At 40.8% G+C, this 27,673-nt stretch overlaps 1 protein-coding gene across 6 annotated transcripts in view; it reads right to left on the minus strand.

Annotated features, from left to right (window-relative positions):
- IL1RAPL2 (interleukin 1 receptor accessory protein like 2) overlaps window positions 1-27,673 on the minus strand; it is a 333,350-nt gene that overhangs the window by 140,028 nt on the left and 165,649 nt on the right. For all 6 annotated transcript variants that reach the window (XM_052673214.1, XM_052673211.1, XM_052673210.1 and 3 more), the window contains 3 exons: window positions 25,391-25,664; window positions 11,468-11,654; window positions 6,516-6,669 (listed from right to left, as the gene is read on the minus strand). In XM_052673214.1, the coding sequence (XP_052529174.1) occupies window positions 6,516-6,669; window positions 11,468-11,654; window positions 25,391-25,623 (574 nt within the window). In that variant the 5' untranslated portion in view covers window positions 25,624-25,664. The remainder of the gene's footprint in view (window positions 1-6,515; window positions 6,670-11,467; window positions 11,655-25,390; window positions 25,665-27,673) is intronic.

Here is a 27,673-nt window from a genome sequence, read left to right on the forward strand (position 1 = left end):
TGATGACAAAATGGTGTTAAAAACTGTTATTTCATCCCATGCCCAGAAAAAAGGCTCTGGAGCACAGACCATGAAGTGACAAGAGGAAGGTGATGGTGCATCCCCCTCCTGCAGGAGCTGGAGGCTCTGCACTCCCTGCACAGCGCGGTGCCAGGCAGAGATGTCAGAGTTTCTCTGGATACCAAAAGCAGTACAAATGCATTAACTGGCTCTGTTGAAAATCTCCTTCCGAGTTAACTTAGAAATCCCTGCAAACCAGAGCTTTGTGCAACAGGCCCATCCTTAGTACTGTTCCTTTTCTTCAAGAAACTCTGCTGAATATGTTCAGTTTATGCACTTTTACTCCTTAGCTACCTACTTTTTTAACCTGTGTCTTATGTTGCCCCTGCTTTTATGTATATTCAGTTCCCACCTGCACAGCGATATTCAGAGCTCAGTGACCTTTTAGAGCTAAACTGGGTGGTTTTTCTTTGGCTAAGTTACTACTTAAGCAACACTGAGGCATTTCATAATTCACTGCAGATTTGCTGAACTGCTTGTGATAAAAGAGACTGCTACTGGAATAGAATCATAATGACATGGTTTTTTAAGCAAATAATAATACTCACATTTTACATCATAAAAGTAAATCCCTTAATAACGGTGGAACTCCAAAAATGATATTTCAGTTCAAACACACTTTTAACTTACTTTATTATTATTTTTTCCCTATGCCTTCTCCGCAAACCAACAGTAGCCAAAAATGTTGTCAATCAACACATCATTTCTGTGATTACATTGATTATATATAATAGTTTCTCTACTGTGAAGTGTTAAGGCTTAGGGTGCACACACAGATTGCTGCAGGTTTAAGTTTGCCACTGATCAGCACCCATTGGTTCCTGTCAATGTGTCATTATCCTCTGCCACAAAGGCTGTGAAATAGCCCAGTTCACACAGGGCTGAAAACACGCAGAGGAGGAACTAGCACAGAACACTGCATGTACTTTTTGGGTACCATCATTTTCTCTGGTAGCTTCTCTCTGCCCATGGTGCAGATGGAGAGTATAACCAATTGCTGGCATCCTTAAATCCAGTTCACCCCTTTCTTTAGCCATAGAAAATCTCCATCAATAGCTCGTGCTGAATGGTCCCAAACACACTAAAAAATCTAGCAACAGCAGCAGGCAAAATTTGAAAATTGGGCAGTGCAATGAGATTGGAAAGAATTTAACTGAAAAACTATGAGCAAAGAGCGAACTCAGGCAGAATCATTCAATTCATGAAGCCAGGTGGAATAATTTGTCATTTAGGACAGTCAAAACAAATATTGCCGTATAAATGACTTTTAGGAACAGCCAGACATTTTAGTAGTTTGTAAGAAGAAAATGATGGAGATGAAGATAGAGTAGGGCTCAAAAGCAACTCAGAGGTCTGCTGGACAGAATGGTTCAGTGATTCCCGCACGTCAGGCCAATCCATCACTGGCACTTTGTGAAATTGGGCAGACAGCCACCTTCTGCTGTCAAGCAAGACTTCGCAAATCATATCAAGGCAAACTCTTCCACCAATACAGTCGTCCATGGAAAAGCATGGCTCTGCCAGACAGCCTCACCTGCCAGGGGGTTCTGGGTTGTCCAAGGAAGTGGGGCTGGCTCTTTGCTCACGAGGACCAGCCTTTCCCTGGCCTCCTGCTTGCATCCACTTACATCTCTTATAGGCCCGTATCCTCACAGACTAGTGTTCCAAAGCACAAAAAGGCGCTGAAGCAACAGGCAAACATAACAGGTGTATTTCCCAAAAGCTATCAGAACATTCTTATCTGTCAGACAGAAGGGGCTGGCTGGCCCAGAGAAGGCAGGTGGTTGCTAAATTGCCTTTCAACACAACATGACTTCTTCAGGTTTTCAGTAGCAGTATTAATAACAGTAAAATAATTCAATTGTTCCTTAATAAATGCTGGCATTTGGAAATACTAACAGCTGTTAAGATAATGTATCCAATATTCTCAACTATCTGGAGCTGCATTAGAAAAATTAGAAGTTTTGGTATTATTATCTTCATATTACTATGCTTTTGTTTTTGTGTGTGTTTGGCTTTTTTTCTTCCCAATTTGGACATGCTCTAATTTACTCTCTCAGTAGAGACAGACATTTTATTCACTTTTCAGGTTCTCACAGGTGCTAAACTCACAACAGAAATACCAAAAAGTAAAGTGAAGAAGTATATATATATATATTTTTAAACAGACCGAAGTTACATGTTACTTACTAAGCGATAGTGCTGTTGTCATGTTTATTCAGAGAAAAAGGCTGACAAGACTTGTTTCACATCTGTCTGCACAGTATAGCAAAACCATGAATAACAAGCGATGAAAAAGCTGTTTTGTTGACAATCTATTATTCCTAAATGCACCCAAACAGCAAGATGCAGCCATTGCTTGTTAGCACTGTATTGGAGCTCAAGATTTTCTCTCCAAAAATACTTTGTCTCTAAATATTTTTCAGATGTATTTTAGGCTGCAAGCCTTTTCTTTGCAACCCCAAAGGACACTATCATTGTCTGCCATACCTCAAACCATCAAACCCACACAAGAACATGGTAGCTATGCCCAGTACTCCATTTCTATAAATGACGTTTTCCTTTTTTGATTTATGCTCCTTTTTCTCTACTATTACAACTCGCCATCCTTTCTCTTTCTCAAAATAGCCAGACATTATGTTGTTGGGTTTCAGTTTTCATCTACAAGACCAGTGAGCTTTTTCTCCTGAACTGTGTCAAAGTTTTCTTACCAACCAAGAGTAAGAACTCTAACAGAGCCACTGAGATCTTCCATTTCGGCCTGTAAAAACAAAAAGGCAACACTGGAGCTGAGGAAAACAGTTCCCAAGGATTGGCACATGCTGTCCTTGCAGCTCCCTCCCTGACAGCCACTCCAACAGCTCCCTCACTTTGGTACAGGAAGGTAAGGCAGCACCTTTTCATAATTCTGATGTCTTCCCTGGAAGCTTGCTTAAATAACGATTGAATCACAGAGGTGTAGAGGTTTGCTTCTAATTCAGAGCATCACCTGGCAGACTCTATTTAACATAAATGCTTAAGCAACATAGCATGAATACCAAATAAACAGTCATTCTTTGCTCAGGCCAACTTTACAGGGCCAGCAGGAGCCCTTGCTGATGGTTACTGGGAGACTTCAGCAAACAGAAGACGTGTCCATTCTCCTGCAGAACACAGCAACCAAAGTCCGCCTGAAAGTGAGCAGCAACTGTTTTCCAAAGACTAGCAGGTCCTATCTGTTGCATAAAGAGCCTTGAATCTTTATATGACCTATGAATTATTTTCTGGATCTTTTAGGATGCAACCTTCATCCAGTTCCAACAGCTGAACATAGTATACATATCCTATACAAGTTTTGCTATTTCTTTCTATGTTTTCCCCTTTGGACACTGAAAGATACTATCCTGAAGAGTACAAACATGGCAGCTCTGGCAACACAAGGAAAAGAACGCATGAGATCATCTTCTATCACTTGTCTACACATAATTCCCACAAAAGCAGACGCTTGCAACACGCTTGCAGGCAGAGAGGACTGACATTATATATATCTCCATTAACTTAACTTACTTATTTCAAGTAGTGTACGTTTTAGAGAACATCTGAAAAGCCACAGGGAAATGAACCCAAGCTCCTCTCTATACATGGCAGAACTGCTCCCTTGCTTGAGAGAGTTGCAGGGTTGCCTGTTTCACTGTCAGAATTACTCTTCAATAACAATTTTAGGTTACCATGGCTGCTGGCAATGGCTAACAGCATCTTGCTGTTCAAAATCCATATTGTTAGTGAAACTCAGGCAGCTGTGCTTTTACAAATGCCAATTCAGGCATGTTAATAATTAACTGCAATAGAAAAAGCATTAGAAAGTCCCTGAAGAGGAAAGAGCCTCTGAAATTAGCAGGCAAGACCCTTTTCTCCACATCTGCATTGAGAGCTAGCAGAGATAATTCTACCAGGGCTTTGCTGGTAAGCCTTCAGCAGTATTTATGAACAGTGATTTACACAGAGCAGCAGGTTCAGCAGCCTGAGCTCTGGTTCCACCCCAGCTCCTCCAGGTACAGCCATGTATTTTGATGAGAACTCAGTTTTCAAACGGGCAAATAATGGGGTCCAGTGCACCACTGATTCCAGTACAAGACAGACCTGGACATAATGGAACAAGTTCAGTGAAGGACTGCAAACATGATTAAGGAACTGGAGCATCTATCATACAAGAAGAGGCTGAAAGATCTGAGGTGGGTACACCTGCAAGAGAGAAGGCTCAGGGAAAACTGATCCATGAGCAGAAACACCCGTGGGAAGGTGCAGAGAAGGTGGAGGCAGACTCCGTCCAACCATCTCAGAGATGCCTGGTGAAAGAATAAGAAGGAACAGGCAACAAGCTGCTATATGACAAATTCTGTTTAAACGTAAGAAAAATCTTTAGCCATATTGTTCAAACAAGTCCCTGGTCATGCCACGCACCTGCTCTCAGCCTGTGATCTCCCTGCCTCAGGACCCTCCAGCTGACCTGACCAGCACCACTCAAGTGACCATCTGCAGTTTGCTTTCACACCCTGTTCCCCCGGTAAGATAAAACCACCCGCATAAAGCATTCACAGACCAGAAACAAGATAAAGAAACTTTACAAAGCACCAAGCTTTATGATAACGTGCTTACACAGTCCTGTGTGTTACATCTAGCTCTTATCAGTATATACAGATCATCACTTACATAACCTTCCTAGCCTATTCTACATACAATGAGAGATTCAACTGGCAAACACACAACATGAACCATGTCTCCCAAACACTTAAATCAGGAAGAAGTGTTTGGTTAAAAATTGCCTATCTTTTCTAAACATAGAGATGATTTCTACTCTGCTGCTGTGGTTGTAATGATGAGGACATAACACATAAACACATGTGCCTTTATGAATGAGGGGAAATTTAATTTAATGTGAATTCCGCACCAAATTGCAAGGGAACAATCTCCTGGTTCTCAAGCATCATGCAAAATAGAGAAAACGTTTGCATATGTCATATTTACAATTTTAATAATCCATATCATAACATCTTAATAGAATGAAAAACTTTAACACATACTACAGTTATTTTAGGACAAAGTCATTAAATTGTGAAGTGTTAACATAACACATTGTTCATGTAATGGAGAGAACACATCACTTCTTGCAAGGTCATGATGAGAGGCAGAGCAAGCTGTTATTTAAAGAATATCCATCATCTGGAATTGAATTAGATGCATCTCATTTTCACTTTGTCAAACTTAGTTCACATTCTGGTTGAAGACCAGCACGCTACCTAGGATAGCAGCTATCCACAAGGTAGGTATTATATCTTCATCTGACAGGCCTGGGGTCAGGTAGGTCAAATCAATATTTCAGAGATCTGTCCACAGTCAAAAATGGACAATAAAGAATCACATGATATATGAGTCTGGCATATAGGGAAAATAACTCATTTAAAACAGGGAACAGTGATAAGAAAAGAAAAATGGATTTCATTCAAAATAGAGGGAAGAACTGTATTTCAAGAACACATAAGAAATACCATACATCAGTATGGTATTTGGTACTCAGATACCAAATAGTAGATTTCTATTTGTTACTGCTTTATGTAGGACTGCATTTTAATTTGTATGTCAGACAACAGACAAGAAAACAAAAAAAAACAACCATTTGTTTGTATAGTTGTGTGCAAAAGGTTGGGAAAAAAAACAGTTATTTTCAGACACATGCAATGTTCCACAGATGCCAAAGACAAATAATAATTATAGATGTCATACTGCACAGTGGCATGGAAAGGAATCAGGAATATACGGATAGGCAATAGGTTCAATTTTGATACCTCACCAAAAGAAATGGAAAAGTCCCATTCCATTAAGTAGACTATTGCATGGACTCAGAAACAAAATGCATGATCCCCCTGATAAGCATGTTCCTTTCCTCCTACAGTCCAGTGTTCCTACTTTCAGCCTAGGAATAGGTTGTGCCACACTCTGCAGTAAAGAAAACCTAGAGGAAAAACTAAAGGAGCTGACCATCATAAATTAAGCCAAAGATAAAAAATACGGAACAATAAATTCATGACTCAAGACATCTCTTTTGGCTGTGTTTAATTCCAGACAAACCTCACCAGAAGTTTCTTCAGATAGCTTCACCTTAACCTCTCCTCTATGTTAATATTAAAGATGCAACTGGAATTGGAACTTTCTCCAGCATATGGAGTGAGCTGATGTCTGTCTTTCATCTTATAATTTGAATCTCCAGGTTTTGCACGGAACAAAAAGTAGGAGCAATCTTCTGTGAAGTTCTGTAAGTCTGGACCTAAATTTCCCCTAATCTGAAATTGCGTGGTTACTGAGATTTGGTTTGGAATTTCTTCTACCAAATATTTGCCAACATGTGAATATTGCTTTCATTTATTATAAAACTTTTTTTTTTTATTTTTTTTTAATAGCCACAAAACAAAGGTTCTTACCAGTAACCTTCAGCTCAACCGTTCTTCGTATAAGCTTGCCTTCAAACTTCAGTTCACAGGTATAATTTCCTCCATCTTCCTCCTGGACCTCTTGTATTAGCAGTGTATTTCCCTTCTGAATTACAATGCTTCTCCACATTTTTGGCTTACATTCCTGTGGAATAAAAATTCATTGCTAAAATTACCCAGCTTGTATGACATAGGACTGTGTTGTTTGATCAGATTTTCAGTATTATATACATATGTAAACAACCATCTCAGCATATTTTGCAATTCAAATTTGAATATAATTTCAGAAGGCATAGAGATCTGAAACTGGAATTAATTTGAAGACAGAAATTAAACAGAAATGCTTTTAAAGTTCAGTAATTCCCACTGTATCACATGTGCCATGTTTAATATCCGATGCTCTGAAGCAATGGTTAAGTATCTTCTCATTTCGCGACGAACAACTGCCAACACATTTATTTTAAGATGGACCATTAAAATACATCTCTGTTTGAAGGGAGTATAGGCAACATCTGTTAAGAGTCAGCCTGGAGACAAACTTCACGCAGTCACAGCCTCATTTACCAACAGAAGAAAAAGGAAGAACAGCAGCAGTTTTGTGAGCAAGATAATTCAAGAAACCCGGTTTCCTTCTGGTCCCTGTGTCCCCTCACTGGTTTCTCTCGCATCTAATGAGGTGTGAGCTCTGATTCAGCCTTTTCCTGTAACTGGGTTCTTTGCAGCATCACCCCCAAGTGCGTCATCTCATGGTGTATACGCTACTGACAGTCTGCAACTTTCACTGACTTTCCCAGCCAGACCTTAGTTTAGGTTCATTGCTATGCAACGTGGTCCTGCTGCAGTATTTGAGTCCTTCTGCAGAGCGTGCAAGACACACAGCTTTCCCCTTCCTAATGTACTATGATCCTTGCAGCCAGCTCTGTTCCCATCCGCCATCATGGTACTCACGACTGAATACCTCTTGGAATGCTCTGAACCAAATGTATGGGCACAATCTAATCATTTCAAAATGGTACCTTCAGAGTATATGTTTATTCCTTCTTAGTAGCTTTAGCATCGAGAATGTACCCCCTGTGATCAAAACCATGCTTTAAAGTTCTCTGAAATGCTCCGTGCTCTGGTTCATTCTGCTGCCCAAAGCACACAAAGCAACACAATTAGGACCCAAGTACCTTTAATGCCATTTATTTCCTCTCTCTCGAGCAGGCAACACAGAACAAGCTCTCAAAGCACAACTAACAACGTTGCAATACCATCAGCAGCAGGCTCTGCACTTTCAGCAGCCTCTCAGTCTCAGAGATTCACCCCAACAGCCCACGTCTACGTCCCACTTTCTGTTTGTCTGCAGCAGCGTTGTCAGACACACAGCAAACAAAGCAGAACAAAGCTTTCTTTTAAGGAAACAAACAAGGAAACACAATGACGTGCAAATCTGCTGTATGACAGAAAAAGATCAAAATGACATAAATATCCTTTTTTTTTTTTTTTTTCCTCCTGAGACTCCATATATGCTCCAAATCCTCAATGTCAGATTGTAAGTTACAGGAGAATAACGGGTTTGAAAAGCGAGACTGTGAGCTTCTGGCCTTGCATCTGGAGGCACCAAGACTTTTATCCTTATCTCTAACAGGTCACATTCAGTTACAGTATAGTCAAATAAAGAATACCTAAACCATGCAATCCCTCTGCAGGTCTCAGCTTTCATGCTATCTACTGCTCTGCAAAGTCCCTAACATTGCCTTGCATGGGACCTGTAGTTCACAGCGCTGAACGGGATGATCTGAACCCGGATCCTATCTACTGTGCTAAAAATCAGAGCTTAGTTTTGTTGCTGCATGACATCGATACGGTTTGAGGTTTATGTGGGAAACAGATGTGAGCAGGAAAATGCCCTCAGACACCTTCTGATCTTTTAGACCTATTTACAAAGCAGAATGGAGTTGCATCAGCCACCTACCTGGAGTGACTGAATCTGAACACTGATGGGCAAAGAACTCTGTTCAACCCTAATTTAGGAGGAATACAATTCCAGGAATATACACAGCACGTGTATTTCAAACATGCATCCTTGCAGAGCAGCACTGGAAGGCCCTGTCATAAATATGTTACCAGTTTTATGTTCTGTATATTTATTTTTAAAAGTACACATGTGAAGAAACTAAAAAAATGCATTTTTTATTTGCTAGCTGATTTTTTTTTTCCTGAAACTGTTCTTACTGTTAAAACCCACTGATTCAATCATGCCTTCATGCACACATCTGTTTAAAAACAACATGCTTGTACTGCTTGTCAAAACAGTTCTAATGAGTGTAAGGGAGCAGTGTGTGTATCAGTGGCACTAACTGTGGAAATCTCTCCAAAGAAATATTTCACAGCCAGAAGTGAAGTTCAAACTACTGTTAAAACAAGCCCTGATAGCAAATGTTTTATCATTCCTCATTGGGTGTGGTATGTGGAAATCTATTCAAGCATAATTATTTTAAGAGCGTATTTAAATTACAGTTAACTCCTTCTAAATTGATGCAATTATTGGCTCAGATTCATTAATCTCTCCATACAGAGAAGGCTTCTGGAAGGCAGGAGAGCCCTGCAAACCATGAGCTGTAGCATTACTGTCTTTGCTGATAGTGGTTCACCAGTCACAATCCAAATTCCCCAACTACCAGGGACTGACGGCTTCCCTCCACAAGGAGAGAAATTCACATAGAACTTAATTTTCAGGTAACTACAAAGGAGGAAACCTCAGAACTTCCTCATATATACTTCTATTCTATTCTATTTTGGACAACTTACACTCTCCCCTGGAAAATCTTCTCTAAACAGTTCAGCATAATGGAAAGCAATTCCCTTCCAACAACTCTGCAGCAGATTTACACGGGAAGATGGCCAATAATACCTTCATCTACATGTTAAACTCAATCACAAAGTCAGAGGGTGATTAGCTCTGCTGTAAGACATCTGGAAACAGATGCCTTCTTTAGAAGATGAGGGTAATGCTTTATACTGCAATATCACTTTGAGGAGAAGGGACACACTTACTGTATAGTACGATCTTAAGCTCCAGATCACAGTTTTTAGGGGCTTTAGTGGTTCTTGTGTCTAAAAGTCTAGGCAGACTTCTACTAATAGCACCACAGTACCATCCAGAATGTTTTTTCAAAATGCTGTTGCAGAAATGTGTCTCAAGCAATAACCTGACATAACTTTCTACATGACATTAATACTGACATTTTACATTACTGAGCTTCCTGACCCAGGTCCAGATAATATAAGCATTATCCAAGAACTGAAGTGATAGCACCTTATTGTTAATTATGAATAAGGAGTTGTATGCAGTGGGTTATTCCATTAATGTCTCTTTACATTATCAAGCCAGACTAAAGGCTGTTGACCTCAATTGCCTCTTAGCAGCCAACCATATCAATTCACATCAATTTCACCATGGTGATGACTTGTCAGTCAGCTGGTGCACAAAACCTGTCTGAGCAACTCAGACAACACGTGTGGCTATATGGACCAAACACCCTTCCTCTCCTGTTCTCGGATGGCAGAAGAAGCAGCTTCTCTTTGGTACCTTCTTTCTATCAAGATTTCAGAGTCAACTGAGCACAAATATTTTATGCATGAACAGCACTGAAGATATCCACCCATATGCTGAAAGAAATAGCTCCAGTGGCTGAAAGAAAAATTTTGTTTATACTAACAGTGGGTTATGGCATGTTTTGTTACTATAAGCTTGAACATGTGAGATTTCTGTAAAAAATAGAAGTAGATGACAACTTCAAAAATTGCTCTTTTCTGCTCCATCCCACAAAGGAAGAAAAAAAATCTGCAGCTCCGCACATAACACTTCATATTAAAAGAAACAACCTTCAAAGAATGCTGTTCAGGTTGCCAAATCAAGCACTCAAAATTTAGGATTTAACTTCTTCCTGCATTTTCTGCCAAGTTTGTCCAAAACTTATCACCCTTTTATCACTGCAATCCAAATTCTTTCCCACCAATCTCACCAAACTCTTCCCCCTGACCAAGTACTATTTCTTCTTCCCTCTGACTCCCATCTCTTCACTCCTCCCCTTTGTTTCCTACAGTTCCCTTAGCAAAATGTTTTGATGTATTAAGAAAGGGACATGGTTCAGTCCCATGTTTCAGAGGAAATAATGGTGACAGGTGGGTGGCTGGACTGGATGATCTTGAAGGTCTTTTCCAACCTTGGTGATTCTATGGTTCTGTAACACCCGAGGGCTTTTCAAATACCAAATCCTGGTCCATATTCAGTCAGTGAGTAAAGTTTGCCAGGATCTTAGTAAGGTCTGCATGGCAACCTGCATTTTAGTCATTCTCCTGTTCTTTGCGAAGCTCCAGTAACACATCATGTATGCATTTGCTGCTGAAAGTTCTGGGCAATTCTTGAAAGCCCTGCAGAAGGCACAGCCAGAACAGTTACCTGCTGAGTAGTACAAGTTCCTAGTAAATCTTAGTTAGAATTAACCAACATATGTAAAATTACTCAGTGAACCTCCACAAAAGTACAAGTATCTCTGTGAAATTACCCAGCAGACTTTGGTAAAACTTAACAGGCCCTGATGAAGGTACCCTACAGACTTCCTAATAATTAACTGGGTGGCATCAGCTATGGAGACAACCCATCAGGGTGGAAACTGGTAAAGAGGCACAGGTTTGGGAATATTGTTCTGCTGTTACAGAAACCACATAACCTTCAGAATAGAACACCCTCATTAATGCTGCTTTTTGTGGGTCAATGGCTATGCTGGGTAATTTGCCTGCAGTTCGGTATTGCTCCTGTAACAGTGGGAGAGCATCCTCCAGACCCAGTGAGAAACTACTGCAGGTGCAAAGAAGGCCATCTCTAAGCCTCAAACTAGAAACAGCGGACATTAGATACAGTTTCATTACAATACCAACGACACAGCAAGAGTTACCTTGTACCATACAACATCTGGCTCTTGACTGTCTGTTTTGTAATCCTCGATATCAGGACAGGAGATTGTCTTTCTTTTGGTAACTTCTGATTTTTCCAGATATCTGATCTTGCTGTTGTAGCAAAGCCCAGATTCATTCTCAGCTACCGTCAAGGACATGGACACCTTCATGCAATACGATGAGTTTCTGCAGGGACAGAAAGATGTTGTCATTTACTTCACTCCTTCTTTCTCTTTTTTTTTTTATACTATATTTCATCACATCACCTCGTTAAGCACTGATCTTCACAAACACTTCACAAACACTTCAGTGACACATTCAAACAGTGGCTGTCATACTGTGCATTTTCAGCACAAAGGAACTACTAGAAGACATGGAGGTTCATTTCTGGCTTACTATGAAGAACCTTGTAGAAATTTTGCTGACAAGAGCTGCCAGCACAGCAGCTCTTTCACCTTCCAAGCCTATGAACACAGGAAACTGGTGCCACCTCAAACCTTGAATGCACTTATTCACTGTTCTTATTCCCTATACATGCCACAAGCACACCTCCTCTCTCACCTTCAGATTTCACTCTAGTATGTAGCACTTAGCATTTGAGAAGGGTTAGGCAGCTGGTTCTGGATGTTACATCACATCAAACAGATTTCCTCCCTCTGAAGGAGCTACTCTGTAAATCCCCCAGTGTGCAGTATCATGGTGGGCTGACCTCTTGCTGCCAACCTCCAACCAGCTACTTTCTCCTTCCTCTTCGGGTGGACAGGGAGGAGAAAAAGCTCATGGTCTGGAATATAGAAGGGGAATCCAGGCCTCTCCTCACTGAGCCCTGCAGCCCACACCAAGCACAGACACCCAGCACAGGCATGGAACAGGTCAGACTGGGTGCTTTCACCAACACATTCTGGCCTTTAAATACTGAAAAATGCAATCCCTTAACAACTAAAACCATTGCCCGCTCCCTCACAAAAGATCCCTAGGGGTTAAATCTATGCAAGTGGCTTGTGAGTTCTCTGAGCTCAGTTTTTCTTAATATCAGGTCAGAGTAAACATAAACAACCAACTCCTGTACCTCACAATAATGGAAACAGGATTAAATTAAATTCCTTCAGACTCACATCTTTAACAGAGTTATCAGATGCACAGTAAAAAAGAAGTTTCTGGTGGGGTTATTGTAAAGAATTTGCACTTTGCACAGGATTGTTACAAGCCACACTGTCAGCTTCTGGCCTTCATTAGGTGTGATGGCAAACAGAGTTCTTCAAAAGCCAACTACAGAGTACAAGTGACAATATAATGAGGCTCTTCCTCCCATCATACATCATTTTGTCACTTTAATTGACTACACCATAACCAAAAAGCCCGGAGTAAGTCTGACATGCTGGGTGGTTACACCCATCAAAGGGAGCTGAGGAGAGCTCTCGCAGAAGATATTACTGCTTTGCTGTCACTTCTTCCATCACAGCTCAGCTGCAAACTTCAGCTGAGGCAAAAGCACAGCAGACTACAATTGCCCCATGCACCTGGAAAGGGATCTGTCAGTCAGACCTTGACACTAATGGTACTAGATGCCTGCTCCCTCCAATGAGACTCGTGACAATGTTTCTGAATAAAACAAACTAAAAAAATCCACTACGCTCCAAAAGAGATCTTTTTGCAGGCATCGTTTGAACAACACATCGCCCTGTCAAGTGAGCCTGTGGTGGGAAGAAAATAGAAAGGTCTATTATGGGCTCTTCGTTACAGCTCTATGTTTCCCACTGAACAAGTGCTGACTGAACACTGGGCAAACGGCATCTCGTCAAAAGCATGCCGTGAGCACTATGTGCAGAAGACAGTATCTGATGGCACATCGACAGGCAATCTTCTCAAACCTCCATCTTTCAGCACTGTTAGAGCTGGGCATTCAGCAGAACCCATGAGCCCAGTGTCTGACAGCAGGCCTCCCCTCAGGGCCATCTGCCCTGCTGGGCACGGCTGCTCCTCTCACTTCTAAGAGGGAAACTGAAGCACAAAGAGACACCTGGCGTGCAGGACAAGTGACAACAATAAAGTCACCTTCCAAATTTCAGATCAGCCCTTTATCTGATTTCGCACTGCCCACGTGAACAGCAAATGCCATCGACATGGAAATACACCGCAGGAAATACGGAATTTGCAGCACGCTTCCCCCTCCCACTCCATTCTCTTCAAAACATCACATGAACACTCATGTAATAAACCCAGCAGGTCTTTTTTCTGTTCCTTGTCTTAGAGAGGAAGGGTTCTCTTTGTCCGATGCCATGCTCTGGTTCAGTTGAGAGAGTATGGAAAAGTCTCATCCTCACAAACTACATGAATTACACTGTTTGACTTGAGAAAAAAAAAGTTATCTGGACTAAAAAAGACACATAATTTGAGCTGAGTGTTTCATAACTTTAGGGTTATTCATGCTTTAGGGAGCATAAGTCAGCTCTTCCCCAAAGTACATGCTTTGGAAAAGGGCTGCCTTTTTTTAAGGAGAAAACAAAACATATTCAGAAAATTTCAGCCCTAAAATCCACAAAGTATGAGTATGACTGAGTATAATCAACAGCAATTAATCTGAAATGATTGTTTAACTTACCTCAAAAGCTGTGCGTACTACTGATGGCAAATTTGGTCACGTTCTCAATAATAATGATCCAGGCTAATCAAGAATGATGACTTTGAATAGTTGACCATTACTTGGTGCTATTTAATAATGCTGTATTTTCTGCTATCAATCTTGCATTATTTAGATTGCATTTTGAACAGTGCTGGAGGGTACTTCTATTTAAAACACTTCCTGGAACAACGACCTAGAAATGTAGCATTCTTTTCACTAGTTACAATTAAAATTGAATAGAATTGAGAAAACGAAGTGCCTGGTGAGCACTGTCACTTTTGTTCACACTCCTTGACGAAGACAATAAATCTGCTCATGTTTGTGATGAAGAAAGCCCTAACTAAGCCAACAGTAAGAGACTTGAAAGCTTTATGTGAAAGCTCTGTGAATGCTCTTCCACCAGCTGCTCATTTAGTAATAGTGCTGCTAATTGAAAAAAGAGCAACTTCTGCAATTGCAAGAATTCCAGAGAATGAAGCAAAAGCCTTTAATCTGGCTAGCTGAGGGTAACAGTTGCATTTCAGCCCTCTGCAAAATAAAACAGCATTTTGATCAACCTTGCTGCTTTTCTCAGTTCTGAAGCAGAAGCCTTGGAGCTAATGTTTATAAAGGATACAAGCCATTCCTCCCTCTGCTAAGCAGGCTGTTCCCCGGGATGGTATAGATTTCACCATGCGGTCCTCTAAGCAAGTAATGGTTTGTGCTCACCTCTTCTTGGAGATTTCCATGTCTACTGCATATCTATCAACTTAGACACTGCGAGACAGAGCTTCCTAAAATGATACACTGCCTATTCTTCAACCAGAAGAGACCTATGGAATTGATCTTGCTCATTTTACATTGAAATTAGTGGATGACCAACTTCATTTTCCTACACAGAAAGAAACTTGCAATTTCAACTGTAGTTTGAAGGAATATGTGGTTTCGGTTTCACTGACAAATAAGAACATGCTGTCTCTCCTCCCCCATGGGACCTAGGACATAAAGGAACACTGGAGCAGACAAGTAAGAACTCAAGAAGGGTCAACAATGTAATCATTGGTGATCACAACATTTTGCTCCTACCACCCAGGTAAACAGTGAGGAAAATTATGGTGCAGGCCCCCATGCAGGTCACTCAGGTGACGGAAATTCACCTACAGAAGTCCTTCAGAAAGCCCATGGAGTTGCTGTGCTGAGATGGATCCAGCTCTTTCTTTGCAGTTGTTTTCATGGTGATCCTGTGTTCTCCCTGGTTCTTCTTAGCTGGGTTTCATTTAGGTTGTTTCCGGTCTATTTTTTCCTGCCTTTTTTTTTTGTTTAAAGGTATGCAGACTGACTGATGTGAACCCTCCATTTCTTTCTTTTCTTCTTTTGAAAGTTAAACAAATGATGGCCTGTTACTGGAATTACAGAAAGGAGAATCCATTTTTGTTTTCAGAACACGGACATGGAACTCTGCACAGGTGAGTGTTCCCAGCAGTTTGCAGGCTAGCAAGAAGAGGAATAAGGAAGCTGGAACACGCAAGAAACCACCAGCAAGGCCAGTAAACTGAGTTCTGCTGTCAGAACCAGCGAATGAAAGACCAAAAAGGATCTTCTAGGTGGATGGGGAAGATAACAAAGACCTTGTAGTAGGGATCACAATGTCAAGAGAGACTGAGACTTACATGCAACTCAAAGTAGAGAACATCAGTGACTACATGCTACCTAAAAGAGCCTGAGAGATGCAGAGGGCACTTCCCGAAGTAAAGGAAATAAGCCAATGAATTTTCAAGTGGTTATTTTATATAATTAGTCCTTTCTGAAAGATATGTGAACCATTCATTCTCCACAGAACTCAGTTTCCAGTGGTTTCCATTCCTATTTTAGTGCTCGTGTGAGGAATGGGAAAGGGAAAAGAAGAGAAAGAATCACTGTGTGGTACAAAGAAGAAATGAATCAGTTTATATTTTCACATAAACTAAATTCTGTAACTCCCTATCTCAAGGAACTGCTTATAAGCTGGGCTGCTCTCTGGACTGGAAATATGAAAAAGAGTTTAGATTTCCCAGAGTTCACCAAGTAGTTTTCTTTTGTTCTAGTGCCAAGGCATTTGTAATTCCCAGGCCACCAGGAGCTGAAATACGAACTGGACTCAGAATTCAATAGAAAAACACAGGCAAAGCAAATGTAGCTTAACAGGTCTCAAAATCAAGCAAAATTGTGAGTTTTGCTTCACTTTGAAGCAAAGACAAAAGGGAAAAAGAAAGGAAACAGAAATAGTTAAGAAGGACACTTGAAATTGAAGCGGCAGTTCCTAATTGCTTTTTATCTCGCTTTGGACTTAACACAATCATCAGCCCTAAGGTTGAATTCAAATTAGAGGAAAAATTTATGACTTTGACAAAACTATTTTTCTATGACATTTGTTGTTTCTATCAGTTAGGGTGGTTTGTAAAAAGAGACAAGTAAACAATTCCATCTCTAGTATGAAAGAAATCTGCCCACTCTAATAAAGAGGAAAAAGGCAAAGTGGTTCAATATTTTACAGCTAGTAGATTAAAAAACACTCCAAAAAATGAATTGCATATTTTTAAAAGAGGATTTGCAATGCATGTATGTTTGTTGTCTTGCAGATTCCATTTTTTCTTTTTTTTTTTTTTAATACTATTTAAGTTTTAAAGCTCATAATGTAGTAGAAGATCAAAAAGCTGGGAAGTGTTTTAATCAAAGCAGCGCTCAGGAAACAGTGCCTCTCAGACTTAAACCTCCCCCAACGCACCTAAACACACTGTCTGTTTCAGTGACTGTTTCATTAGCTCAGTGAAATACTGATTGCAGAACTGAGTAAGTCCCAATCTTTGCTCGTTCTGATTAAAATGAACCACAGCAACACTACCACCAATCACTGTTATCCATCTTCATGTCCCAAGCAATTAATTTGTTACCAGCTATTGTAAGAGCATGTTATCAGCTTTCAGATTCAATTGAGCAGCTGATTGCTTTCCTCTCTTTTCACAAGAATTGTATACATTTATTCCAGTTTAAAACTTCACACTTCACGTAACAATCACCAAACAATTTTACTGGTACCTGAGCTTGTTCCACCCAGACCAATGAAGTCACGGTTTGCTGATCTTTTTACAGACAAATAAGTAACTTACAGCTTTTTCTGATGACACAGGTGCAGCCTCTTTCCTAAAAACATATGAATTATTCCTTGCTCTCCCGACTGATCAGCCTGAACTCTGTGCCAGAAGAGATCATGGAACAGACCCTCCTGGAAGCTATGCTAAGGCACATGGAAGAAAGGGAGGTGATACAGGACAACCAATACGGCTTCACCAAGGGCAGAGTCCGCCTGACCAACCTAGTGGCCTTCTATGATAGTGTAAGTGTGTCAGTGGCCAAGGGAAGAGCCACTGATGTCATCTACCTAGGCTTTAGTAAGGCTTTTAACATGGTCTGCCATAGCATTCTTCCCTCTAAACTGGAAGTTTGCAGATCACACCAGGCCATGTGGTGTGAGAGACAGGATCCTATCCAGAGAGACCCAGACAGGCTGAGCAGTGAGCCCAGGAGAACCTCATGATGATCAACAAGGTCTGGCACCTGGGTCATGGAAACCTCCACTGCCAGGACAGGCTGGGGGATGTAAGGATGGAGCACAGCTCTGCTGAAAAGAACCTGGGGTGCTGGTGGATGGCAGCTGGAATGAGCAGCACTGTGCCCTCACAGCCATAAAGCCAACCGGATCCTGGGAGCATCCAAAGCAGCACAGCCAGCAGGGCGAGGAGGGGATCTGCCCTTCTGCTCCGTGCTGTGAGACCTCACCTGGAGCGCTGCGTCCAGATGGGGAGTGCTCAGCACAGGAGAGACACGGAGCTGTTGGAGCATCCAGAGGAGGGCACAAAAACGATGTGAGGGATGGAACACCTCCCTGCGAGGACAGGCTGAGAGCTGGGCTGTGCAGCACGGAGAAGGGAAGGCTGTGGGGAGAGCTGAGAGCGGCCTGTGGGTATCTAGGGGGGCTGTGAGATGGAAGGGAACAGATTATTGAGCACTATCTGATAGTACAATGGGAAATAATTTCAAACTAAAGGGGAGATTAAGACTGGATATAAGAAAAAAAATTTCACAGTAAGAGTAGTGAAGCACTGGCACAGGTTGCTCAGAGAGGTGGTGATGCCCCATCCCTGGAGACACCCAAGGTCAGGCTGGAGCACCTGATGGAGCTGTGGGTGTCCCTCCTCACTGCAGGGGAGCTAGACCAGGTGACCTTGAAAAGCCCCTTCCAACTCAAATGAGTCTATGGTTATAGGATTTACAGCTAAGGTTTAACTGCAGTACTAGACTGACTGGAAACAAGAAGACAAGTTGAGTAGACCAAATGTGTATCACAGAAGCCTATGTTTTACAACAAAGACAGAATAGATCATCATTATTCAAAAGCAGGAACTTCTTAGCAGTCACTGAAAGATAATTTTAAAAGGTTCATGTTGATGACAGATTGAGAAAGAGAAATCCAGGGATATCTGTGCAAGTTAACTCTCAGTAATATCGTTCTCATCAGGAGGCTCTTAACCCCAAGACCTGTAATTCCTCACTGTGTGTTCAGTTCTGTTCAGGGAGTTTTTAGGCTTCCTGGATACTGGTACAGAGAATAAAAGATGTTTTGATCTAGCAGTGGGTAATTCAGATAACATACTTATTTGGAAAAAAATGTGGCATGAAAATGTCAGAATATGCATTGTGCAGAGGGTGATATAGGCCACAACAGCAATGCCATGATTTGAAAAATCAATAATTATCTCTAGTATCAAGATCTCTATCAAAAATGTCAACTATCAAAATTATCTCCAGTATTTCTAGTATTTCTTAAGTCTCTCTGAAAACAGAAGTGATGCACAGTCTAATTTGCAGACAGTTAAGGGTCAGGAGGAGCTACGTTTTTTGTGTTTGCCTTCCCAATACACATGCTGGTCCTGCTGACCTCTGCATCATGACAGAAGCAACCGAAAGACATGCAAATCACCAGGCAGTCTTTACAGCAGGGAATACTTGGGCCAGAGAGAAAGTCTCTCAACATTTAAGCTGAATCACACAGGTTAACTGCATGGTTTTCTTTTCAAGTCTTCAAAATCGTTAGCTTTCAGAAATCGATCATAGAAATATAATACAGAACACAGAAAAAAACACAGAAGCCAAAAGAACACAAAGCTATCTCAGCACATCACACCAAAGTTCACCAACTATATGGGCTCTACAAGCTTCAATACATCTTGTTCCAGCAGAAAAAAAAAAAATAATCCTGTAATTGTCTGGGTTTGCTGTCAGGAAAGCAATCTCTTCCCTTAAGTACTACAAGGCAGCAAGCTGTCCTGATGTTTGCCACTGTAAATGACTGAGCCCTTTTCATTCTCTTTTTAATAATTTTTTAGGGGAACTCAGGATAATACTGTTAAATTATATTCTGTTACTGAAAAGCCACCTTACAAATGACATAAATCTGAGACATAGAGACAAGAGCTCCCAGGAAAGAATACATTAAGAATTCCCTTTCCAGTGCTTTTGTATTTGCAATACCCTGTTTCTGGGAGCACTGAACGCTTAATTTCTTCCAACCCACACATGGGTAAATTTGTGTATCTACTCTTCTTTGTTTTTCATTTTTGCTTTTATTTTTATTAGACACTTAGCACCCAAAACAAAACTTGAGTTCAGGACACCCATTAGATCTGCCTGCACTGCTCTATCTCACTGATTTTGGCACCTGAGAGGAAAAAAAAAAAAAAGGAGTATATCCTTCCTCATGCATCTAAGTCCTACCTGTAGATGCAGTGAGAAAAAGCAAAGCCCCCCACTTAATAGTGCAGACTATTAAGCACACAAAACAATGGAACAGTTATTATCTGATGGGGGATGAAAAGAATGGCATCATGAGTAAACATGATGTGAATGTCATTATGCCAATTTGCAGGGAGAGCTGCTTAACTCCTGCAGCTGAGTCCTCCTGATTGTGTCTTACCATGCAAAAAGTTATTTTTGCCAGAAAAGATGAAATTTTCCTGAGATCATGTACCAAATACCAGTTTACTTCCCGACAGATACCTCATGTCATACTCGATGCATTTCCTCAGGAAAACTTCTATCTGTCTGTCCTCTCTCAGGACACATGTGATCTTGCCTACTGAAATGCAGGGGTTACAACTTTGATGTGGGTTTCAGCAGGAGTGGTACCTGGGTAAGCATATTCCTCTCCTTTGTTATTTGGAGAACAGCGGGGAAATAAAATGCCTTGATGTGCTGGAAAGGAGAGGGATGAGGAGGGCTGAACATTTTTTCATCAGGTCTCCTAAAGGCCAAAACAACTGTGTGAGGAAGCAGTCATTCCATTTCATATCCTTTCTCCCAATCTGAAGGTTTGGGAGAAGGTTTGAAGCCCACCAGGGGATGGCACTTCATCCACCATCAAGCAGTGATGGTGAGAAGAAATGTTACTGATGCACTGCAGCACATGGAGCTCTTGCTAAGACAACCTGCTGGGACTAGAGGGTCATTTCATAGTCCTGCTGGGACTAGAGTCAGTCATTTCAGTGGCACCCAAAGCTGATGAGGAAAACTAAATACACAATATTCTCATTCTCGTGTGTTGTTCTGCAACAGGGAAGTTGCTAGAAGCTCTCCAGCTACTGAGCAGCACAGGCATTGCTGCTTGAAGCCCCGACTGCTCCAGAAGCTTCTGACTGACATAAACACTGGCTTTCAGAAAGAAGGAGGATAGATATCTTCTATTTTACAGCTTCAGAGAAGGAGAGCAAGTGAATACAAATATGCACACCACTAGGGAACGGAAACAAATCTTCATTTTCTTCAGTTGTATCAAAAGAAATGTATAGAACTGATTTCTCTCAATAAAGACTGTCATCAACATGATTTGCAGGAGCACCATCAGTTATCACACAATTTTAGACAGAAAAGTAGAAACATTCTGATTTGACGTTCCATTTTGATAGTGCCAAAACATTATATCTCCATAAGTTACATTTTATTTCATCATGATTCATGGTGACTTTATGTTGTATGTGTTCTGGCACCATATTCCAGTTTTAAATGCTATATATCACAGGGATTTTGTTTATATAGAACCTGTCACATTTAATGGGGAAATGTCACATACGTTTAATGTGTGACATTTAATGTTAATGTCATGCAGACCCTGGGAGTACTAAGCCCTGCCACGTCCATTCACTTGCTCTAAGTGTGAAATGTTGCTGCCTTCTTCTGAAACATCTGATATGGTACAGTTATGAAAACTACTCTGTACCAGAGTACAAGTCTGAGAGGTATCTATGAGATGGGTAGCACAGCAACTACTTAGATGTGCTCCTCTTGGACGTCTGACAATTAAAGACAATTAAAGACACCACAGTGTCTTCACAGGAAGATATAATCTTTGGGTGTTTTCAGAGTAACGTGATGTTCAAGTGGTTTTAAGATCCAATTTCACCAGTGAACTGAGCATCGGTGAAAGCCAAAGCACCTGGACATTAAATATTCTGCAGTGAGAATGAAGGTGGCTGCAGGGAGGCTGACCTTACCACTGCACATTTCCACAGTGTGATTTTGTTCCAATTTTCTTGTTTGGTCTTAAAGTCCTGAAAAAACTCTTCTGTCCTTTCACTTGGAAGCCAGACTTTCAGTGCTCTGAAAAAAGCAGCACAGTTTCTCCTGGGATCCCAGGTGAATACTGCAGCCCAGGCTGTAGGCATCTGAAACGAGTTCCTCAGTTCCTCTTCACACCCACTGAAGTGAGAGCACAAAGGTTATGTTGCAAATTAAGTTTTACTGACAGCGTCTCTAGGCTGTCTAAATCTGATTTTGATTTGCTGGTCATGTGCTCCGCAGACATTCAAAACCTGAAGGCTTAAAATCTACTTTCAGTCAATTTTATTTCTGCTCAGAAAGGACTATCTCAATATTTCACTGATGGCTCGATGAAGGCTTGATTCGTCTGTGCATGTCCATAGCAATGCTGCTCTCCATTAAGAATTCTACAGACAGGGATAAAGTAAGGGGAAAGGACACACAGATTTCTTAACTCGATTTGTTGGCAGCTCTCTAGCATCAAATGCAGGCATTAGAGATCCGCAGGCTTATTTCCTCAAGGGAAGCAAGGAACCCTCAGTCACACTTTGCACACTGCAGGAAATGGAGGCTCAGCTCCGCCGCCAGCCTGGTGACCACAGAACACCTCCTGCCTTTCCTGCCCCTCAGGCTCCGCACCCTCCCGACTCACCTCATGGGTAGAGTCATTTTATTTCACCAAGTTACTAATAGTGAACATGCACTACTGCTGTACCACGTTTTTACTGATCTTGCTCACAAAGTGTTGTGCTTCAGTTTATGTTAGAGCAGGGCCCAGGAAGAAGAAAAGGGCTTCAGAAGTGGCACCCTTCTGATGGCAAAGGTGCAGCTAAACTTCACTGAAATTTCTTCCCAACCTCATCCTCTCTGGTCAAGATAAGCAGGCCCAGTTCTTCTTCCCTCTTTAAAAAGCAGGGTCTTTTGACACAGAAAAACTAATGTATTTGTGCAGAGGGCAAAAGCAACACATGATCTGGAGAACGAACTTCTTAGATACTCTGAACTTGAAGGCCACTCCATGCTTTCAGATCAATTTTAGTTTCCCTGTTTGATTTTGGTGTTCTCATCTCTGAAACCTTCGGTGAGGATGCTTTGATCCACAGTGCTGATGTGAAAACCCCAGAAAAGCAACCTCAACAGCAAAAATGCTGACAGGTTCACCTAAAAGTACCACTGAAAGACACTGGAAGATAAATAGTATATTCAAGGCCTGCACTGCAAAGAGAATTCCAAAATGCAGCATTTCCAGACTGTACACTAAAATTGTAATACAAATATCCTAGCATTTATCTGGAAACTCTAATGAAATGGACATTCATCCACCAGCCAGCAGCCCTTTTCAGAAAGGGCTTTTCCTTTTAGGAAATCCGGTGAAAAGTGGAACTTCCTTTCTGTTAATACAGTTTTCATATTTGCTAAGTTGTTTTTTGACTGGTAAAAATGGGATCCAAGCAAGCTGGGGGAGATTGCATTAGGTGTTGCTATTGCCTTTGGCATCCTTTCTGCAGAACGTGTTAAAAACCCTTCATGTTCAATTCCACTCTTCCATCAATGGAAGTTCAAACCTTTGCTCTTCACTTCAAGCCAGAAACTTCTGGGATGGGAACCTCCAGTTCTCACCTGTGACCTCACAATGCTCACAATGCAGCTGATTGCCGTTAACAACTAAAATGCAAACATCTGCTTATCCTCTGCTAAAAAAAATAAGAGATTGATAAAGCTGAAATTACACAGTTAATGGTGTGGTCAGTCTACCACAGACATGTAATCTTGTTTCTGAACACTACACCTAACCTCATTCTAATGAAATTAAAGTAAATCACTAGTGCTGTTTCCTCAGCTATTTTAAGCCACCTATAATTTTACAGACAATAACAACAAGGACACATTCTCGAATTTTTGGAAGAAAAATAAGTTAACTCAAGGAAGAAACACGGTCTTTTATATGTAATCACTGCATACAATACTCTGCACTCCCACATAAATCTGAAAAAGGCAAAAATAAGTGCAATTATATAAGAAAGTTCTAGCACAAACAAGAAAAACACATAACTGACAGGGAAGATGTTACTGCTGTACAATGCCTTCCAAGAAGCAGGCCAAGAAACAGTTTTTATCTGAAAACAAGAAGGCATGAATTATTGAAGAACTTGCCCATTTGTTACCAGAAGTACTTTGTCATGTAAATGAGCAAAGGGTTTTGAAATTTCCTAGATAAAAGCAGGTCCCAGAATTTGATTTAAGATCAGTTCTTCGTTGTTCACATAGGATTTGTGGTTAGAGTGGTTAGGCCCTGGAACAGGCTGCCCAGGGAGGTTGTGGATGCCCCGTCCTTGGACGTGTTCAAGGCCAGGTTGGACGGGGTCCTGGGCAACCTGATCTGAATGTGTGTGTTTGGTGGCCCTGCTGGGCAGGGGGGTTGGAACTACATGATCCTTGAGGTCCCTTCCAACCCAGGTGATTCTGTGATTCTGTGATTCTGTGATTTGCAGAAACATTTCCAGGAGTATTAAACTAGTAACTTGATAATCACCACTGCTACATCTTATGAAAAAAGTACAGCTCTCCTGAAACACATAAATCACCATCTCTGTAACGTTTCAAAATCACGGAGTTCACGTGGCCTCAGACGTGCGATGGAGCTGCTAATAAGAGAATAATAAACTCTGAAAAGCTACAACACAGCCTGAATAGTGAGCCTGGAAGACGCATCTGACAACCAGACGGGACGCTGGTTCCCTTTACATACCATGCACCACAGCACAGGCTTTGATTTTAGCACCAGTAATGAGCATCAGAGCAGACAGAGGCAGGTTGAGGCGAGGCAGGAGCACGTAGCAGAGATGGAGAGAGCAGCTTCTGGGCTCTGAACAGTGCTGTTATTTATGTGCAAATACTTCATATTAAATTCATCAAACCTGCATAAAATTTCAGTCTGGAGCAGCAGACAAGGATGAAACTTCATTTCCTACAAGCACATTGCTTAAACACTGAAACATACATAAGGAGTGTCTGTAAAGCTCTTCTTAATTCAAAACTGATCACTTAAGGGATATTTATCCAATTCCTAAAGAGTTTTAATTTTTATCCTCTCATTTCAGGCATAGAGCTGGTACTGGCAATGAACACGATGGAAATCACGAGCTCCAAACTGTGAGGCATGCATTTCAGCACCTTACCAAGTGAGGTCAGCTTCAATTTATTAAAAATCTTAAATGCATTTGAAAGTAAATATTTCCTCAGAGCCAGACAGAAATCAAACTCCCTACGGCCCAAACTCATCAGAATCATGTAACCTGCGTCTAAACTCTCGAATAACTTTTTAAAGTTAAAAGCAAAGGGTAAAAAGAAGTCATAAAGCTACCAAATTTGAGAGCTCATTTATGACTTGTCACTTGGGAGGATTGGAAGATTACTTGACCAAAATACTTAATGATTTAAGAACTATCTAGTTACGAAGGCTTATGGCAAAATGTGAATTTGCAAATGCTTAATTATAGCTCTTGAAAGAGGTAGCTATAATTACTAGAGAAACTAATTTTAAGACAGAGCACTATATGACAAATATAATTAAGAGAAGAAAAATAATGAGTATATATTAACTGCAAGAGTACCTTAATCATGAAAACTAAAGAAAACATTTGAACAAGATAATCTATACATCTTAGCCATACTTTAACACAGTACTCACCTTAGAACACATGTGTAGAAACCACTGTCTTGCAAGTCAACTGAGTGAAACCATATTGAATCTTCATCCTTGCTCATTCTAACTTCAGAAAATATAATGGGTTCTTCTAAGTCTCCTTTGTTTTTGTACCACATAAGCCTAAGACCTGTGCTTTGGGCCATGCTATAATTAGTTCTGATATAGCTGTAGAAAAGGGCACATTTCACTCGGACTGGTTCACCTGCCAAAGCCATGTATGTCTTGAGATCCACTGACCAGTCAATGCAACCATCAACTGAAAGCAAAACAATGATAAAGAAATATTAGATACAGATATATTTCTCAAGGTAGCGAGAAGCAGCCTATAAAATGCAACACAATTAATCAAAAGAAACGAATATTTGTTTCATAACAGGGTGATAAACCTGTGGCAGCTATTAGATATTAAATGGTTTCATATATTTTTTTATTAGTTACATGTAAACATAAAATATGCAGGCTGTAAGAGCAGATTATTATTATTATTATAGCACATTAGATCTGCTCAACACAATTTCTTTAGAATATTGTTTCCTTCATCTATTTTCATTAATTCTTTAATAAATAAACCAACTGTTTTCACTTGCTCAAATAAAACACTTTTGAATTCAGTAATTCTTTGTTGGAGGAAAAGTATGTTGGTATCTGATCCTAACACTTCCATCCATCTCTGCTAGTTACGTTACTTAAGAAATAAAAGATGTGGCCGTTATTCTTTTCTCAGGCAGTTCCACTTAGCCTTTTCTTTTTCCTACAGTCTACTCAAACTACAGAGACAGTAATATGTCCGAGGAGATACAGCCACAACAAGCTGCACGACACAACTGCAACATGCTGCCAACGCCACCACGCTGACACAGATCTTGCACAACTACAGAAAGGGATTTTCTGATGTTCTGTTCAGCAAACACTTTTGAAACTGGGCTCTCACAGGGTTGACACTTCAGTTTAAAAGCGACTTTGTCAGCCAAAAGATTAATTCTCCCTACATTTTTCCTCTCGTTACTTCTAAATCATCTTGGTTACAATATAATCCTAGAACATACGTACATATCAACAGGGAATTTTCCCTCACATATCAAAGACCTTTTCATTCCATCTTTTTTATTCCTAGAAAACCAGGAAATCTCAAAGTCAACCAAGAACATGACCAAAGAAAAAGACTGCAAGGCAGACCGGCAGCAGGCAAACACATTGCCTAAGATCAATACACTTGATCAAATATATATTTTGCAGAATTTCTTGATCGTATCCAGCTACATGTAACTGAAACATCTTTATCCTTGATGTACTATTTGACAACTTCAACCTTACATCTTCTGCATTTAGAGCATCAATTCTCCAAATCTAACTTTTGAATGCTCTCATGTACGTATCATTTCACAAACACCTTCAATAGCATTCACTCTTTATATGACTTTATTTATTTCCAAACAAATGTACCGAGCCAAAATATGTAAATACGCAGGAATACCAGATCCAGTACTTAATGTCCTTTCCTACCTTTAAATTACATTTACCATTTCTTCAGGCTTCTCCTGAATCCTCCAAAACCAGTCATGGCAAATGAGAGGTTTTACTTTCCCCGTAACTTTGCATCAGCTTCAATTGTACTGTGGCCACAGCAATCAGGCAGCTGAACACTATTTTAAACCCATTCATACATTTCTAATACATAAACTTTCACGCGACATCTTGGTAAAACCAACAAACACAGCCCAGGACAGGAGGAACAGGAACCCATGACTCAGAACTGGATGCTCGGTGTCACAAGAGCAGTCCAAGGCAATGGGAGATGGGCCAGAGCCACCTTCTGCCATGCACCCAGCAGCAGCCGCTGCTTGTGCCAGCTGACTTCTTGCTTCAAAAAAGCCCCAAGGCAAAAATACTCACTGCAGTTACATACACACAGTTTCTGTTAACTTCTATTTTTACTGCCATATTTCTTTCTCTGAAAGCTCGCTGAGAATTACATGAAATGCAAAGCTGGAAGCAGTTCACTGACGTCCCTTCCTTACTGCTGCAGCATCACTTCCCCTCCTGGGTTTTCCCTGTGAAAGTTTAGTGCCACAAAGAACACGACAAGTTTGGCTAATCATTACTTGAAAATCACATATTGAAATATTTGTCCTCAACACATCCCCTCTATTTTTATAAGATCCTTTTTATCATCAAAGCTGCATGCTAGAAGTCAAACAGTCTCTTGCTAGGACCACATCACACACTGCCCCCTTCCCTCTCTGCTGTGCAGTGACACAAACACAG

Source organism: Tympanuchus pallidicinctus, unplaced genomic scaffold (assembly GCF_026119805.1).
Source record: "Tympanuchus pallidicinctus isolate F22 unplaced genomic scaffold, pur_lepc_1.0 scaffold13, whole genome shotgun sequence".
Lineage (NCBI taxonomy): Eukaryota > Metazoa > Chordata > Aves > Galliformes > Phasianidae > Tympanuchus > Tympanuchus pallidicinctus.